Source organism: Mya arenaria, chromosome 5 (genome assembly GCF_026914265.1).
Source record: "Mya arenaria isolate MELC-2E11 chromosome 5, ASM2691426v1".
Classification (NCBI taxonomy): Eukaryota; Metazoa; Mollusca; class Bivalvia; order Myida; family Myidae; genus Mya; species Mya arenaria.
This window is the reverse complement of record NC_069126.1, coordinates 35,959,570-35,979,651: the sequence shown is the minus strand read 5'-3', so window position 1 is coordinate 35,979,651 and position 20,082 is coordinate 35,959,570. Positions and strand designations below refer to the sequence as shown.

General features: G+C 32.2%; 2 protein-coding genes across 3 annotated transcripts; one reads left to right on the top strand and one right to left on the bottom strand.

Annotated features, from left to right (window-relative positions):
- Nucleotides 1-923: 923 nt before the first annotated feature.
- On the bottom strand, nucleotides 924-8,180 carry LOC128236024 (myosin-2 essential light chain-like). The gene is made up of 6 exons (XM_052950817.1): nucleotides 8,067-8,180; nucleotides 4,227-4,254; nucleotides 3,882-4,022; nucleotides 2,868-3,032; nucleotides 2,204-2,281; nucleotides 924-1,842 (listed from the first exon to the last, which is right to left on the bottom strand). Exons 1-6 carry the CDS (start codon nucleotides 8,067-8,069, stop codon nucleotides 1,814-1,816), a joined length of 444 nt encoding a protein of 147 aa, XP_052806777.1. The 5' UTR covers nucleotides 8,070-8,180; the 3' UTR covers nucleotides 924-1,813.
- A 2,145-nt stretch (nucleotides 8,181-10,325) lies between these two features.
- LOC128235047 (splicing factor U2AF 35 kDa subunit-like) lies at nucleotides 10,326-19,433 on the top strand. Of its 2 annotated transcripts, none has more exons than XM_052949751.1 (8): nucleotides 10,326-10,438; nucleotides 10,907-10,994; nucleotides 11,530-11,596; nucleotides 14,582-14,655; nucleotides 16,494-16,565; nucleotides 17,102-17,235; nucleotides 17,610-17,711; nucleotides 18,868-19,433. In XM_052949751.1, the coding sequence occupies exons 1-8, from the start codon at nucleotides 10,395-10,397 to the stop codon at nucleotides 18,977-18,979; spliced, it is 693 nt and encodes a 230-aa protein (XP_052805711.1). In that variant the 5' UTR covers nucleotides 10,326-10,394; the 3' UTR covers nucleotides 18,980-19,433. The 2 variants fall into 2 exon arrangements, with proteins under 2 accessions (XP_052805711.1, XP_052805710.1); XM_052949750.1 differs by having other exon boundaries at nucleotides 10,328-10,438; nucleotides 17,610-17,732.
- The last annotated feature ends 649 nt before the right edge of the window (nucleotides 19,434-20,082 follow it).

Below are 20,082 nucleotides of genomic sequence, written 5' to 3'. Positions count from 1 at the left end.
TTTAGTGTCCCCAGAAGTGTAAAATCAATTGTCCAGTAATTATGGGGTCTGCCGTCCTTACCCCTTGCCAAATACTTTGATGACCCTTTTAACCTCTGCCGGGCTTACACAAAATAATTTGTTTCACAATCTTCAATACATTAATTCCAGTTAGTGAGGACCGCCAAACTGGAAACTAACCTGTAAGGCATTCTGGTTAGAATGTTCATTCTTTAATTATTTTTAGATGAAATGCAAAAGCAAAACAGAGGTTGGTTGTCCCTTAAAATTACTTCTCTATGATACAACTGTGAATCTCCAATCTACCCTGGGGGTAGGGATTTTGAGATTATTTGCCCTGCCTTCCTATCAGACCCATTTGGCTGGCATAGCTGAACTCAACACTCTTGTTGGGACATTAGGCTGTAATCCATCTGCACCAAATATTCCTTTTTTGCCCTCTATATTCTTGTGTATTAATTGATAGCAAATAATTTTGAGTCTGCGTATCAAAAAATGCCAAATTCTGTTTTCCAGCGTACCATGTTCCAACCTCTTCGAATTCACAGTAAAAAGGGCGAAACTGAACCCTCAAGCATATGCCAAAACCAGAAATTATTGTCAACAGTAAAACTGTTAATTTTTTTTTTATAATTTCTACATCAAGCCATTATCAACATCACACAATTTCTGAACATAAAATGTTAAAATGGATTTCACAGTGAGACTTCAATTATTTATTCATTTTTAATTATTAATTGTAGTGTTGTATGCAATCTCCTGATACTTCTATGTAGTCTGCTTTTTCTCTCAGTTTCTATAGTGTTTGCAATTTCTGTACACAAAATAACCTCTTAAAATCAATAATATACATTTCCAATAGTAAATAGGTAGATGGGTAATTACTTAAGTCTGTAACAAGATAAGGACAACCACTGTCAGAATACAATCTTCACATTTTATTACAAAAATTGTGGCTACATGTATAATAGTTGTACAGTAAGTATGCACAATATAGCAAGTTTAAGCAACTATAAGTCAACGAAAGAAAATCACACTTTTTCTTGAAAAAATAGTAAGTAATGCTTGCATAGATCCAGCATTCTGAGAGAAAAAAATGCTAATAATGTGGTCCAACACAAATGGAATGCTTTTTATTACAATGTAAAACAACGACATAAGCACTTGTGTTCTAGGATAATCATTGGGTTTTGTTCTTTAATAAAGAGACTTAACAAAAACTACAAACGATTATAAGGTAAAAAAAATACATCACTAGTAAGCTACACTATCACTTTAGTATTTACAGTGATGAAAACATGCACGTAAATATACAAAAAACCAAGTACCAAATGAAGCTATTATCAACAAAAATTACTTTGATTTTATTTAAATTGCAAAAAAAGCATTTAAAGATACACTCAACAACATTATTTCCAGGTCACTTATTCTAACAACTGTTTTTTTTTTTCAGATTTAATTTTTAATCATAATACACTCCTGTAGTCTTAAGACCTAGTTTTTTACAGAATTACTCTGTTTGCAACCTTCGCAGTAGGCTTTTGTCATCAGATCAGTTATTCTGAATCAATATATGATCAAATGTATTGGTGACCCTTAATTAATGTTGTTGAGTGTATCATATAAGGCATTTTGGAGATTTTGTATTCCAGTAAAACAATCATAAACTTTAACAATTAACCATTTTTAATATACATGTAATGAATTCCGAAAGGTTTTTCATGAGAGCGGCAGTGTTGCTGTGATTTTCCATTCTGGTATATAATGTCAATGTAGGCTGTCAATGGATGTTTTGGCTAGCATAACTGTCCCTTCAACCAGACATTACATTCTTCACAAAATCTGAAAGGAAAGATATCAGTTTGTGCAGATGTTCATGCATTTCATCACATTAAAACCAAAATACAAATCATGGTTAAAGTTCTTAAAGGTTTGATATCAAGTTTTAAATATATTCTTGTCCTTTCATACATGATATTGGGCCGGACTGATCAACAAGAGTACAAAATTTAACTTCTACTTCAATATATTTCAATATTTGCTTAAAAAAAAACACAACAACAAAAAACAGCAACTATTATGTAAGAAAGAAAACCAACAGCCCGTCTTTAAATCATAGCCGTAGCAATGCCTATAATCTTGTATGCCGTAGAATTGTTGATAGAACTGGATATGCCATTTCATTGATCAAACAAGAACATACCCTCATAGTTGATGTTTCCCTGTGCGTCCTCCATGCCCTGGAACAGCTGGTCACACTCCTCGTCTGTCAACTTGTCACCTGCATAAACAAGCCTCACTTAATGTAAGAAGTATAATACAGGGTACTAGTTTTACTGTGTGGAAGTCTAGTTCATGGTAAAAACCAGTTCTGGTGTCCTTTTTTATTTTACCCTGGACCTCTTGAAAGACCAGGCTATTGTCATAAAATGAACCATGAACCATTCTAGTGATTTTTCATTATTAAGTGAATGGGGCCAGGGCCCTTGGAAAATAGCAACCAAATACCTAATATTGTGCATTTTAATAATAATTTTAAAAAAAGCACCATTTGGGATTGGGGATTTTTTAAGAGAATAGTACTTCATTTACACATCTTTCATAGTTAGATGTTGAACAAAAATTATATTTTTTTATTTTTATGATTGCTAATTTTGAGTCAATATTTGTAAAAAAGTTTTTAACATCTACATCACTTAAAATCACTTTCAATTGCATTATGATTTTATCGTTAGCTGAGCATTTCATGATAAGGGTAAAACATAAATATTAGGCCCCAGTAACAGAAACCGGACACAACATTTACTCTTGACATTGCATCAACTACACCAAAAATCAAAAAGCTTCAAACATTGTTTATTTCTCACCTAGACATGTGAGTATATGTCGGAGTTCTGCAGAGCTGATGAAGCCATTCTGCTCCTTGTCAAACATTTTAAATCCCTCGGTGAAATCCTCTGCACTGTGCTGCTCTCTACTTCGGTTGATGGTTTGGAAGATGGGAAGAAACACTTCGAATGAGATTCTGGCATCTAATAAAAAAAGGGTAAAAGTAAGATTTACTTTATGTGGCAACGATCATAGATGAAAATGAAACATAAGCTCTGTATTGCAAACATAGGTACAGTTGCTGTTTTATAAATCTGCTATGAGCATGTGATTAAGATCCATTTTCATTCAATAAAGATCTTAGATGATTTTAGTCGTTAATTGGAATTATATTAGAGTCATAATTTCATTACTTTACTACATTTTGAAACTTTAGCCAGCATTGAAAATGAACACAAGAGTTCACTAAAAAAGAAAAATTTCTGTTTTCCAATTAGTGATGTAAATACAGATTAAAGATTTACAGATTTAAGTTGTGATGTAATTTAACTTGAATTCTTTATTAAAACAGCCCCTGGGTGTAAACCAGTACTATTATTGACAAAGCTCTGGGCAGGTAGAGTTTGATACTCTGAATAGTTGGCCATTACCATGGATTAAGAGTACATTAATAGGTTATTACAGAATAGTAGAGTCAACACAGTAATAACATTAATAGTCTTTAAGACATATACACTTAATGTAATATTAATAATTTGAAACTATTTCTTAATTAATCCATAAAATTAAAATAAGAATGGTACATATTTTCCATACAAAAGCTAGCCAATACTCATTAAACATTAATGTAAAAAGAATATAACAACTGGGACAAAACAGCGTAGATACTGTTTTCTTATTTTTTTTCATGTATTTTCAGTACATGTATGTTGGTTAAAGTGAAACAGAGTACTGCATAGCATATTCAATAAAAATTTAAAAGCTGAAAATCTCATTATGGTTTATTAATATTTGTCATGCCAATTGTTCAGTGGTATAAAATTGTTGTTTACCTGGATTATTGACATATCCACATTTCCTAATGTCTTGTTCTGTAGGGTTTTGTCCAAGAGAGCGCAGACAATCACCAAGCTGACTGGCAGCAATTTTGCCATCGCCTTTGTTGTCAAAGAGATTAAACACCTCCATGATGTCTGAAAAGTAACAATATCAAAGTAACCCGAGAAATAAAAGTGAAAGCTTTTTTACTATTTGCACTATATCAACAACTGACACTTACTTCTAGTAATACAATCATAAAGTGTATCTTTTGTACTGAGGTAAGATTAAGAAAAAGATTCTTAATTTTAACTGAGGATAAAATTGAAAACAGTCTGAGTCAGCAATTATTTGTTTACCATTCATCTGATCTTCACTCATCTGAGACTGAAATAAATAAAATTAAAATTGTAATTTTCATGAAAAAATCATTTGACATCAAAATAATAGTTTATTTATTTGTTCTTTGTTAAGTCAAATAGATCAGTCCAATAAAACTATTCCATACGAGTTTTATACACATGTCAAAGATGTTTTGAACAAAGAAATAGTACATGTATTTCATAGTGTATACATTTTGGAAAACATACATTGTTTAAAGTCTCAAGTACTGATATATTCGAATGTCACAAAATTACTATATCAATTATTAATCCCAATCTCAACTCATTTTACCACATAAATGCATTTGTATGTTTTACTATTTTTAAAAGCTTATCATCTCATAGATTATATTGAAAAAAATATATAAAATAAATAATGGTCAATATATTACAGAAAAAAAAAATTGTACTATAGATCAAAGGTTTAGTCCACCTAAATGGCCCTCAACGAGTCTTTTGACGATTTTTTTACTATGGCAGACTCATGACGTCCACAATCCCAGCTAAAAGTAGCGACAGGTCCTTGAGCAGAGAATCAATGCGGCCACAATTTTGAAATAATCTCTGTTATTAATTCAAATTCCTACAATAATATTATTGCCTACTATTAAACGCTTATTTATTTATGCCATTATGCCAAAAAACATGTTCAGATATCATAAAACACTTATTGTGTCATTGTTTATCAAGTATCCCGATATCTGTAAATCTGAGACAAATCTGACAGGTTGTGTTCATGTATAAAACTGTATTCGTGACCCAGAATATATATATTTATGTGAAATAACGACTCTAATGGCTAATTCAATCCAGGTTAGATCACTGTCGGGTATAAATTCAACATTTTGGCATTTTTATTCAACATCGATGCATAATAGTACTATATATTCTTTCGCCCAGTGCTAAATGGTAGAGAGTTGTAGCGTTACAGGGGTACATAAGAAATGTCAAAATAATAAAAAAGTATCTCTGATCGCTCATTATTGTAGCTAACCAAAGGTTAGTCCAAATAATTGTACGTTTACAGACTTTTTTACGTTTTTTTGATATGGCAAATCCTTCACATACAAATTGTTTAGTATCAAAAGTGGGTAGTTATTCCGATCGGGATTCCGGGTTAAAGAATTTAACATCTAAAAAAAACAAGAAATATTACCAGATTGTTATTTTATATCAGTTTCATACATAAAAATGTCATATCCTACGAATAATTATGAGTTCGACGTGTTTTTTTCATTTCTTGCTGTCAAAACATAGCGATATATACATGAAGGGCATCTGCAAGGGCACAATTTTTAAACAATCTGAACATTTCGGTCATGGCCGAGTTGTAACGATTGAATTTACGAGGTCTATCTCGAAGCTTGTCGGAGGTGGCTGAGTTATTACAATCGGGTCGAGTTGTTCCGCTTGGCATAATTGTTGTCTGTGTCAGTCAACTTTCGTTTTATTGGAAAGGTAAATAATGTGTTTTAATGCATTAAATGCTTGTTTTGTGCAAAATAACTTTTCACTTGGTAAATTATGAATATAAACCTTTATGATCAATTTAAACCATAAAATACTTCACTTAATACAATTTCAATATTTTTCAAAACACACCCGGTTTTTGAACAAACCCGTTTAGACGTTAGGGACTGGAAAAATCCCGTATAACAAATCTATAATTTTAGATTAACCAAAGGTTGAACTTGAATCCAATTTAGTATTCCTGAGTTGTCACACTAGCATATTTCTTGCTCAAAAAATAATTTTTAAGCTTATTTTGAATCATGCCATGCTGTAATAATGATGATGTAGATGAATGTAGGACGAAGTGAACCACTTCCCAAGTGAATCAGGACTAAGTGAACCACTTGGTGAGACATAGTCAACCATCTATATGTTATATAGGGAATATTGTCTTAATGTTACATTATGTTTCAGAGTTTATTTTCCTGGTTATAAATGATTTAATAGGGAATATGAATACATTTTTAATAGGGATGGAAACCGTATACCAAATCGGTATCCGGATATTCGTATCAAGTATTTGAATACTATCCGGATACTCGTTTCAAATTGTTTTCATAAAAAGTAAATTTCCTATTATATGTCACCCACCTTCTGTTATTTGACACAATTGTCCACTTAATTTATAATTCATCATATGGCAATTTCACTTTTTCATTCATTCTTTCTCAGTCTTAATAATTTATAATGTTATAATTAAAGCTAAACAACTCATTTTACGTCATAAAACTCATGATGAATAACCACATAAACACCTCGCGAATTTGATAGTCACTTCGGCCGAGGTGGTTGCTTGGTTACTGCCACGTGCTTTCGAGTTTGTTATTTATCAGCAGGTTTCATGTTGGATGACGCTTTGATTATTTGATTGTCGATTGTAATTGTATTTCATTACATCGTTTGATTTAATGCAATACCTACAATTTCTGTGGTGTTTTGTAATGAAGGATATAATTGCGGAAAAGATATGAAGACAAAAAGACGATCTGATTTTTCTTTTTTTACATGCGTGTACTTTTTTTTATTGATCAATAAACTAAACATGTTTACATATCGTATGAAAAATAAATTACAAGATGCAAAATGATGGAAATTTGATTGAAAGTGAAAAGATAAATAAATTTGTTTTTGTATTTATTTTTCAGATCTATAGCAATAATTTCTTCATGCATATTCATCAAAAATATGATTGGTCATTAAAAGCTTTGATTGCATGACCCGTATCGATCAAATCCTACGGATTAATGATCAATCCGTTTAATATCAACTAGTGCCAATTAGTGTCAATTACGCACATCTGAGATCATAAGACACTTGTCATTGTAAACAAGGTCATAGAACTTTACAGGGTGCTGCACAAGGACACAATATCACGCCTTGTGCAAAAACCCAATTAGCAGACGATTTGTGACACATACCCGCTTGCGTGATATCCGGATATCTGGATACTCGGATATTCGCTTCCATCTAATTTTAAATCATATCAAAGTTTTTATTAGAATTTTGTAGTTTGATATATCAATGTTTTGAAAAAAGAAAAGAAAAATGAAAAACAAAATACCTTTTTCATTCAAATTCTTATAATGAAAATATTATCAATACATCCTACTTTGTTGAATTTACTTATTTTATTTATGTTACTATCATAAAGTGAAAATCGGTACTATTTTAATTGTCATAAAGCTTAAAAGTCTTAGGTTTCATGCCTTTTCAATTTCTAACAGCATAATAAACATCTTTAATGGTGTAGCAAATGTGTTAAGTCTTGCATTCAAATGGCAATAATTACTAGTTATTATCACCTTTCAGGCAGTGTGCCATCACACAATAGCCACTATATAATGCATATGTGGTTCACTTGGTCCTGAAATGGTACACTTAGACACTGGTTCACTTGTCCTGTACCCATGTTACATGGCATGTAGATGATTAGTCATTCTAAAATGCCGTCCAGGCCTGGACGGCATTTTAGAATGACTAGTAGATGATGAGCCGGAGTTCGCAAAATGACGTGAGAAGTGGAGAAGCGGAAAAACTCATCACCTTTTGATTAGATATTCCAAATCTATACACACAAAAATGACAAACAAGGCATTAGGTAGATTTTATATGTACAATTGCATTGCACTCTTTAATCTTCCTATTAATGAGTCACCTCAAATTTCAATCAGGAAACAGTCAAATTTGAAATTGGCATGGTATAATGTTGGACAAAATCACTTGGCAATTAATGAAAATAATAAATGAAGGATTTGTTTAATTCATAGCAACAATAAACATTACGAATTATAGTAATATACGTACCATTTTGTGTGTTTAATTTTAATGACACACCCAAGAATTCTAAATATTTTTACCGGAAGTAAAAGCTTTCAATTTTGTATTTGACAAAACGTCTGCCCATAAAACCGGTCATTGTCAAGGTATACAACACTCATAGTAATGTTATTTTCAGATGGTAACATTTTCAGACACAAGTACTACAATAATACACCCCAATACAGATTTATGCACATCTTAATTACAATGCAGCCATATATCAATTAATGAGAACAAGAAATATATACAGCACGTACCAATAGCGTACGTGTTCATAAATGCATTTCGGCAGGAAAAAAGCACGTATACATAACTGTTGACAATTGAATGTTGTTGTTGTTGTTGTTGTTGTTACTCAATGAAAAATAATGAGAAAATAGATAACTATTTGTATTTGACAGTCATACCCATATCAATATTACAAAAATCAAATAGACACATTACCAAACATAGGTTGATGTCTAATATTTTTAAATAAAACAAACCAAATGTTCACTAAATATTTCATCACATCAGATTGAAAATCTCCTGGAAGGTCGTCTTTAATTAATAAATGCGCGTTGTATGTGTTGAGTTAGTCGAGTTTGAGTCCATAAAAATGAAGTTATCTTAGCGGTGTCATAGTTTTTTTGAGTGAACTGAACTTTAATCAGTATTAAAATGAACACAAAGTTGAGGACATAAAACAATTCAACGTATTGCCATTTGTGACTTTTATACAGATTTAAGATTACTGAAGTTTCGACTAAAATCCGTTCCTGAAACGGGCCCCTGTTCGATATGTATATTATTATTTTTTCGAGCTTGCTGTTGTACTAAAGAATTGTTCTCTAGCGTTCAATAACAAGAGTTTTACAATACCACAATGTGAAGGTAAAACAAACACTCGTTGAAGAATCCTTACGTGAAATGAAGTGCGCTTTGCCAAAAAATTACTTTTATTAATTATGCGAAACAGACAAAATATTCAATCGTCAGGCCCGATTTCACCACCACGGCACTAGATCTAGGTAATTAAATGTTGTTGTTGTTGTTGTTACTCAGTGAAAAATAATAAGAAAATAGATACCTATTTGTATTTGACATTCATACCTGTATCAATATGACAAACAATCAAATAGGCATACTACCAAACATAGGTTGATCAGACAAAATACTTAATCGTCAGGCCCGATTTCACCACCACGGCACTAGATCTAGGTAATTAAATGTTGTTGTTGTAGTTATTGTTGTTGTTGTTGTTGTTACTCAGTGAAAAATAATAAGAAAATAGATACCTATTTGTATTTGACATTCATACCTGTATTAATATGACAAACAATCAAATAGGCATACTACCAAACATAGGTTGATCAGACAAAATACTCAATCGTCAGGCCCGATCTCACCACCACGGCACTAGCTCTGGTTTCTTGCTCAGTAAACAGCACAGTTAAGGTGTTCACGTCAGCCATGATAAATTTTAGCTCCGTGGCACATTCAATATCTTAAATTGTTTCGAATTGGACGTCGTTTTTATTTTTAATAATTATTTCTTTACGATAATAGAGGTCTACCTTTCTTATTTTAAACACCTCACAGTTTTTGTGCTAGACTGATATAACGAATACACGAGGAATAAGGTCGAAGGCTAAAACCATGATTAGTTTGTTGATAAGTCTTATTAAATGATATATTGGGGCAACTGCCAACATCCTCGATGGCCCATTATTGTACAGTAAACAATGTTGACAGTATCTGTGGGACTGGCCACAGATCAGAGTCCTACAAATATATTTTAAAAGATCGTTTTGTTGTAAGGCTTTTATTGGTAAGGCGTTAAACAAGAGGGTCGGTTTCCGATTTCCAAACTGACTCTTATCTTTTACTTTTATTTTAAACATATTTATTTTAGAACGATTGTGAAACAAGTTATTATATTAATCACTCTCGTTGGCACGATTTTACGCGAGAGTGTGGTCTTGTGTTGTGGGGAAAACCGGAGAACCCGGAAAAACCCACTTGTCCGGCTTGGTGACCACAAACCAAACTCACATGCGCCCAAGCCGGGAATCGAACCCGGGTCGCCTAGGTGAGAAGCTTGTGCGCTAACCACTGCGCTTACCGGACAATATTTTACTTTTTATTGATATCTCTGGTGTAAAATATCGTTTAAATTCTCAGAAAATAACAGTCCCTGCGAAAGGAAAGAGATATATTTTCCACGGACCTATGGGTCCATGATATTACCCCTCAACATTTACGGATTGTGGAACTTTGAGCAACCGTTTCGAGTGTGGACGTGTTGATCAATATCAATAGACCACAACAAAGATGGCCGAATATCTTGCATCGATTTTTGGAACAGAAAAGGACAAGTAATTTACAGTTTATACGGTTCATAAGTAATAAAAGTATGTGTAAAACAACATCTCAGGATATAATTTACTTTATGACCTGATAGTTTATTTATTGATTGCTCTTTGTGGTGTCGTTTTTCGACGTTAAAGTATCACTTGCGTACTCACTTCAGTTCGTACCTGGTTGTCATTGTTTCTAGATTCTTTGTTTCCTGAATGTTTTCAGGAAAACGCACTTATTAGCTGTTGTATCATTTTGTGGGGTAACTAATCATAAAATAAAAAATGAACAATGCGAAGTGAATTTTGTTTCATTAATTTAGCTTTTTTATGTTGAAAATAAAACAGTTATTTATTGATTCATTCATTAATTATTATTGTTAGTTTACATAGTAACCAGGTGAAGGCATATTGCATTAATAATGGCGTCATCCCATCACACACCCATCCATGATATATTATAATTGTTCATTTTTAATATTTCAGAGTCAACTGCTCATTTTACTTCAAAATCGGAGCATGCAGACACGGAGAAAGATGTTCAAGATTGCACAACAAACCAACATTTAGTCAGGTATATATTGATGTCTTGAGAAGACTACTTTTATTTTACATATTAAATTAATATATTATAATTTATTATTTTCTTTACGAGAAATTGGTTGACAATCATATTAGAATGATTACAACAATAGTCTTGTTTGCAAATAATATAAGCAAAACAGAGCATGTTTTCATTGCAATTTTGTAAAAAAAACCTAGGACAGTCTAGCTTTACACTGACAGTTGAGTGGTTTTGTCACGTAGAAAACGATGATACCTTTAAATCCAATACTGGCAGTCATGATTTTCCCAAATGATTCCTGTTGATGAGAGCAGAGCTAACAAAGCCATTATTTAATGCTTCAAAACCTTGAGACATTTATTTTCAAATGCTTTCATTTAAATAAATACTATGCAAAGATTCTATTTCGTTTAAACTTTCCCAATTTAAAAACAAGCAGGAAAGATGCAAAAACAATTTCCATACACTTTAATTGCAAGATTATTTTGTGTTGACATCTGCACTCATGCATAGAGTGTATATGCTATATTTTACATTGTTTCAGACTGTTTTGCTGCAGAACCTCTACCTTAACCCACAGAATGCTGCCCTCACAGCTGACGGATCTCACAGTATGTACTGAACACATAGGTTGATAGAAATGAAAAGAAATTAGCGCTACACTTTTTTGAGCAAAAATACTACAAACAAGGGTTGAAAAAGTAAAATAATTGTTCCTTTGTTTTATCTGATTTGTCAAAATTGTTCTTGGCTATAAATAGTTAAAGCATATTATATTATTAGAAGTCATAATATGGTCAAAAATGCTTTCATCTGTGTATTATATAATAAACTGTATAATAGTAAATACATATACGTAACAAAAGTCATTATGTTATAAACACTTGACTAATGACTTGTGTTTTATAATGTATGTTAATCGTTAATTCTTGTCATAAAAATGTGTAAATTGCTGTCCAGTTATGTTGGTGGTATCCCTTTGTTGATCCATGGCTAACATTATTAAAGAATTTACCATCAATATTTGAAGTTTTTGAAGAATTGTGGAAATTTTAGTATCTTGATAAGTGCAATATTTTCCTCTATTTTTCAACTACTAGTTCAGCATGAAAAAAATTGCAACTATAACTTGCCAGCTTCACAAAATTATCATGATAATTCCTTTTACTTCAAGACTGATTGATAATGTGACAAAAAAGTATGTGTAATGTAGACAATAGGTTTTAATAATTTAAACTTTCAAGCATTTAACAATAGAAGCAAAACTTTCAATGTTTTTTTAACTTCAAGGAATCAAATTTGGAAGTTTTAGCCCAGTTCTAGGGAGTAATGTTCTTCCAAACTTCCTTTATGAAATTATCAGAACTCCTTGTTGAACAGAGCAAGTTAATAACTAATTTTAAATAATTTATGTAAATTTCCTACAATTGTACTGCAATTTATTTGAAGTGGTAAAGCCCCTAAAAATGTTTTACATGTTTTATACATATACACATTTGTACTATTTTACATTTTTATATGATGTTATTTACAACTTTAAAAAAAATAAAGATTTCTTGTTGTTTTGGATCATTTCAGTAACTTCTTGTTGCTATGTACTATTTCAGTAACTTCTTGTTGCTATGTACTATTTCAGTAACTTCTTGTTGCTATGTACTATTTCAGTAACTTCTTGTTGCTATGTATTGTTTCAGTAACTTCTTGTTGCTATGTATTGTTTCAGTAACTTCTTGTTGCTATGTATTGTTTCAGTAACTATGGATGAGGTGGAGGCACAACAGACTTTTGACAACTTTTTTGAGGAAGTTTTTTGTGAGCTGGAAGATAAGGTCTGTTGCCACGGCAACCCAGACACGAGACCTCAATATTCTATTTGGTTGAATCTGCTTCATTTATCACACACTCCTGTCATTTCATTTTATTCAGAATATCAAAGAAACTATAGTTTCGGATGATATTATTAATAAAATTATAATTACACAAGTAAAAATTCAGTGGTAGGATTATGTGCACATTTTAGTTTTCCTGTTTCTAGCAAATTATAAATATAGTATGATAAGCAGTCCATGACCTTTACCCAATTTATGTATTGAATAACTGTTTGAGAAAGTGTAATTCAACAATATATTTCACCAAGTGAGCTCAAAACGTTGAATTTCAGTGGTGGCTTTGCCTCGAGTGAAATATTTATTTGGTGCTCACGAGGTAAAACATATTACAAGTTTTGCACTGAAACAAAGACTTTTTTATTTCATGCTTATAAGTTATGTAATTATTTTTTTGATTAATTGATATTTGATTGGAAAATCACTACAGATTTTGACCCAAGGTTTTTCCATCCAGCACTTGGTGTGTTTACATTCGCTTTTTTAACAGATTAACATAAATGAACAGTGAAATTATGTTTCAATTTACGCATTGTTTTGAACAGTGAGTTCATCAGGATTTGATGAGACATATTTTAAAGACAGACTGGAAAGCGTGAAATAAAACATTTGTTCAAATCACAAATGGTCATGGCCACTCATGGGTCAGCACATCATTTATTGTCCAGTATCCATTAACAAAGTATCCATCCATATCTGATATGAATATCTGAAGCAGGTTCATGGTTGTTTTCACTTGTAGACTTTTTGTTTCGGTCCAGCTATTAATTCAGTTTGACTTTCAGCCAGCTTAACTATGGGAACTGAAAGGTAGAGTATCATGTGTAATGGTGTATAGCGGCCATTAGATGTCACTGAGGCTTGCTTGTCTTCTAGTAGGAAAACATTGAAGATTTTAAAAAAGAATGATATTGTCATCGAAAAATGAGTTTTGTGCTATCTGTTGTGGAAAAAAGTGGCATTTTCATTTTTTTCCTAAGAAATGTATTCTAAATTAGCCAATCATAATTGTTCTGAAATACATTCAAAAAGTATCTCTAATTCAATTCTTCTCATTTTGATAAGACATTCAGGGTGGGGTTTCTTTCATGTGGATAAAGCTCACTTTTCTTTGAGAATGTAACTGCCTCTAAAAAACTTATTTTGAGCAATGGTTTATGTTTGATCCTAATTTGATGCGAAACATTATTGAAATAAATTATTTAATGGATAGTGGTACATGAGATACATGTAAAGGTTCAAAAATGTAGGCATGTTTTTTTGTATGTATATCTTTCAGAAGTTCAGAAAAAATCTTTCAAGCCCTCTAGTTTTCTTGGAGTTAAAATTAATGAATTTGAAAGTTCTGTTTCAGAGGCTGTTTTTGTAAAGAAAGTAAGGTTTAAATTTTAATTAAATAAAAAATAATGTTTCTTTTTTTCCAAAGCTGAATTTAATGTGAAAAAAATTGTCTACATTATGAATTCTTGAGGGAATTTAATGAACAGTAGAGGGGGGGTTAAATGTGAATAATAAGGATTTTTTTATTATGAAGCTGTTTTTTTCTCTAAGATGCTTTATAAATACGGCCCAAGAAAGATAAATATTGTTACGGTAGGCATTTGAATGCATTTTCCTACTAGGAGATTACTGCTACCTCAGTGATATGTTAATTTTCAAGGCAAATTCCCTGAAACAATGTTACGTATTATCCTTTTTTCTATTTATCAGTCCAAATGGATGAAATGGAAATTCAGCAGCACTATGATGAATTCTTTGAAGAGATTTATGTTGAAATGGAAAAGGTAATTTGCTTAAGATCATTCGTTTTCAAGTAGATAACTAACAAAAATCGGTTTTGATTTTACTAAATTTACCACTCAGAACTTCAACATTTTAGGGTAATTTTTCACTGTAATTTACATTTTTGCTCAGCTTTGTAATGAGCATTCAATGCTTGGCTTTTATGAGTTACATGTGTACATGTATCAATTGAATATTTAGACTTACAGTATTTTTTTTTTTTTAATTGTTCATGATCATGAAAAACTGAGTTTATTTCAAAGTAAATCAAAACTGCTAGTCACTCATATAACTATCCAAACCATAGATTAACATAAAAGTACAAAATAACAAAGCTTGTGAGTCATATGTTAGTATTGAGAAAACAACTATTAAGTATTGAGAAAACAACTATTGAAGACAACAAAGTTACAATCACGACAGTTGGCTGAATGTCAAAACTGAATGTAATCATCTAGTTTATGTTTAAATCTGATTTTCAGCTGTTGTAACTGTGTTGTTGTCATTCTGTTCAGTTTAAGTTTATTTTTTTTATTTTATTGGTTTTAAGTTGTTGTTTTCAATTGTTGTTGTCTTCCGTTGTTATTGTTTTCTTACTTTGGTATATAGCAAACATTTGGGAGGCATGGTACAAAGAGCTGTTCATGTAATGTTTCCCACAGGTGGTAGTATCCGTCAAAGATGGTAATTTTTTTTTACATAAATAGTATATTATATTATATTATATAGAACAACTTGAACAAGCAAATTCGTTGAAATAATATCCCCCTTAGGTAAAGTACATTGAATGGAAAATAAAAAGTTGGTGAAATATTTCTATCGAAAAATGTACACAGACAGAAGGACATCACAACAATATCCCCATCTGGGGGGGATAATAAGCTAATGATATTATATATAATTATATCAAAAACCTTTTCTTTTACCATTTCTGACTGGTACTTCCACCTGTGATGATGCATTGTATAATTGTACAACAGATACACAAAAAAACAGTTCAGTAACATACCTTTTAATGCTGTTTGTTCAGAACACTGTTGAATTTAACAACATTGTGGACATCATTGTTGTTAACTTTGAAATCTTTACTGCTCTTGATACACTTTATATCGTTAGTATTTAAGACTTCTGTTTTCGATTTATTTGTTTATTTTTAAATTATATGTGAGTACATCATAACATATTTAAAGCCTATAATTTAAAAAATGATGTTGTTAATCATGTTGTAACCTATTAATAATAACAAAATTTTGAACAATCTGCCAAATATGTATATTTGGTTGTTTAACCAGTTAGTCACGCAGATTTTCTGTATTTAAACATTCTCAGTTTTTTCCTCAATCTCATTGTTGTTTATGATGACCAGTTATACCTACCAGGTATAAACTTTTAAATGAAAGGCTTCAGTCTTTCGTGTTGAACTAATAATGTACTATTTTGATTATTTAATTAAAGCAAAAAACTTAATTTAATATTCCATTTTAGGCCCACATAACACTAGCTACCAGCAGCCATTGTTTTAAACTGAAATGTTGTCCACATGTTATCTTTTGGCAAGTTTACAGTTAAAAACATCATGATTGGTTATTAACTATTTTGGGGGTAAATATTGACCAAACAATAAACATTTTGGATAATTAACCAAACCACACAGAAATTAAAATTTCAAACAATTGGCTGCTATTATCATGATTATGTATGTTGGTATTAGAATTATCATAAATTATGAAGGAAGCATTGGAATGATCATTCTGTAAATTATAAATTAATAAATTTGTAAGCTTGTGTGTTATAATTTATGATTGTATATTATCATTTTTACTTGCATTTTGTGTTTAAGTATGGTGAGATAGAGGAGATGAATGTCTGTGACAACATGGGGGACCATCTCGTGGGAAATGTCTACGTCAAGGTATGTTTAATATTATTGAGTGTTAATGCTCATCTCCTGCCAACGGGATTACCAGACAGTTTCTGATTTATTTGTTAAGAAACCTTAAGATGAAAACACCCGTCAAAGTTCCAGTCTACCGTCTTAATGTAAAAATGGTAATTTTCTATGTTTTCGGACAGCGAAAAAAATAATTAATTTAAGGTGTCCGAACTCTTAGGTGAATCACTGTATATATAGTAATTAATTGGTTACATTTGCGCATGCACGCTGGCTTATACCAATTTCATGGTTTAGTACAGCAAAAACGAACAATAACTAATACTTGGGATAAAATGTTTGATCTCTTTTCAAACTTGTATTGGTCTATACATTTGATATATGCACTAAATTTTTCTGTTCAAAGTTTTAACACTTTCCTGCAAAACAGGAATGCAGTGTAAGATTTTCTTTACGTCAAAATCATGAACATGTAACATAACCTGTGAAGAGGTTTTTTAATAATAATAAAAAATATGTTCAGTTATTCAGTGCTGAAAGGTTTTCTTGTATTTCAGTTTCGTTATGAGGAAGATGCTGAGAAAGCAGTAAACGACCTGAACAATCGCTGGTTCAACGGACGCCCAATCCACTCAGAGTTGTCGCCCGTCACTGACTTCAGGGAAGCATGCTGTAGGCAGTATGAAATGGGGTGAGTGATAAGTCGACTCTTTCATTCAAAATGTCACAAGTTAAAATCTAGCTGGTTAAACAGTTGCCACATCCACTCAGAGATATCTCCCATCATTGACAATATGACTCCTGAAAACAAATGAAGATTAACATTTTAATTGAGATAAATGAATTTCAAAAAAAAAGGTTAAAAAACTCTTATTTATGATATCATTCTTTGCCTAGAATGGTGATATTCCTTTGAACAAGCCAGTAACCTCAGAGTAACCAAAAGTAATTTATCTTCACATCGCTTCTTCCCTATTCCATTTTGCATAAATGTCTAAAGAAGATTTGAGCACCATGGTCCAGACACAATGTTCTATTAAAAGTAAAAATTGATTGCATTTTCAGGGAGTGCACCCGTGGTGGTTTCTGCAACTTCATGCACCTTAAGCCCATCTCCCGTGAACTCAGGCGAGAACTGTACGGTCGATCCCGCAAAACCAAGAGGAGGTCGGTCCCAAAGGATCTTAAGTAAAACTCATACTATGCTAAGTATAAATTATGTTATCACTCAATGTATTTAAGATGCTCTATACCCATCTATTGGAAAATGAGACTGGATCTGCGGCCACCCTGAGAAGACCACGAGAGGATATCGGTCGGATTTTAAGTTACTTGTTATTTGCTAAGTAAAAGATATCCCAAAGGATCTTAAATGAATCTGATACTTTGCTAAGTAAAAGTTATCCAAAAGGTACTTAAGTAAATCTGATACTTTGCTCAGTAAAAGTTATCCTCAAGGATCTTAAGTTTAACTCATATTATGTTAAGTAAAAGTTATCCAAAAGGTATTTAAGTGAATCTGATACTTTTCTCAGTAAAAGTTATCCTCACAGATCTTGAGTTAAACCCTTACTATGTAACATAAAAGTTATCCCAAAGGATCTTAAGTAAAACTCATTCTCTGCTCAGTAAAAGTTAATGTTATCCAAAAGTGAATCTGATACTTTGCTCAGTAAAAGTTAATCAAAAGGATCCTAAGTAAAACTCATACTTAGGTAAGTAAATGTTATCCTCACGAATCTTAACTTAATACTATGTAAAGTAAAAGTTATCCAAAAGGATCTTAAGTTAAACTCATACTATGCTAAGTAAAAGTTATCCCGGTATGATCTTAAGTAAAGGTTATCCCAAAGGATCTTAAGTAAAACTGTGCTTAGTAAAAGTTAAACTATCACTCAAGATGTTGTTTGGAATTGTTAAGCTTATAGCTGTTAAGAATGCAATGCCATAAACAGCTGGGTGACATATAGGATGAGGTAAAGGGTAAAGGGGTAAGTGGAATAAACCCAAAGGAATGGCATGTATGTTAAATGAGGCATAACCTTGTCCTAGGATTCACTGGACCTTAATAAACTTTATTAACAAAAGGTTCACTCGGTTGAATTTGACTTTGACCCTGGCTTGTGTTGGTAGCATAAAATTAATTGTTAAACTCTGTTCTAGATTTCCTTGTACTTTAAGGAGCATTGTGGATAAAGTTCAGTGTTACGGTCTGACATGACAACTGTGTCTTCAAAGATTTCCCTCTTACGCCCCTCAGGAATTTGATCTGAATATTTACAATATCCATTCACATTGTATATATTTTCATTGTCAATTCAAGGTCTCGTTCCCCACCCACAAGGCGTTCCCGTTCCCGTAGTCGTGACAAGAAGAGGAGTCGCAGTCGTGAACGAAGGAGGTCAAGGTCACGTGACCGCAGAGGACGTTTCTGATTGGATTAGCTTGTGGAGGTCTCTGATTCAACAGAGGAGGCCTCTGATTAGTTGAGCAGGGATGGCATCTTATTGGCTTGGCATTGGCCTCTGATTGGACAGAATGTTCATGTGTTTATAGATACAATTTGAAAAAGTTTAGTTTTTTCTTTCATATGACATTATCATTTTTTATTCATGTAAGCATATCAGATGTTTGAAATTTAAGATTCTAAAAATAAAACAACATTTTCTTAGTTTTTATTAAAATTCCTATTTCATAAAAATTATATCACTATCATGTGTAAATATTCTTATCATCCTTTTTGAATTAAGAATTGATGGGTATTTTGGACACTTTAATATTTAAATGTCTTTCTTGTGGTTTAAGGAAGATAACAAGTTTTAATTTCATACTTCATTTAAACTGTATATGTACAGTCTGTTTGTCAATAAATTGATTCACATGAGCTACTTTTTGCTAGTCTGTGTTTTTGGAACAAAAGAAGTTGAGATATGGTGATAGCCTTTTTGTCAGCTTGTAAAAAATTTAACCTTAATCATAACTCAAACTTGAACCTTGACCTTAACTTAAAAAGTCTTGGCGTCAGCTTGCAGAAACTTGTATGTTGACCATAACTCAAAAAGTCTTGGTGTCAGCTTGCCACAACTTGAACCTTGATCATATTGCCAAAACTTGAACCTTGATCATAACTCAAAAAGCCTTGGCGTCCGCTTGCAAAAGCTTTAACCTTGATCAGAACTCAAAAAGCCTTGGCGTCAGCTTGCAAAAGCTTTAACCTTGATCAGAACTCAAAAAGCCTTGGCGTCAGCTTGCAAAAGCTTGAACCTTGACCAGAACTCAAAAAGCCTTGGCGTCAGCTTGCAAAAGCTTGAACCTTGATCATAACTCAAAAAGCCTTGGCGTCAGCTTGCAAAAGCTTGAACCTTGACCAGAACTCAAAAAGCCTTGGCGTCAGCTTGCAAAAGCTTGAACCTTGACCAGAACTCAAAAAGCCTTGGCGTCCGCTTGCAAAAACTTTAACCGTAATCATAACTCAAAAAGCCTTGGCGTCAGCTTGCAAAAACTTTAACCTTAATCATAACTCAAAAAGCCTTGGCGT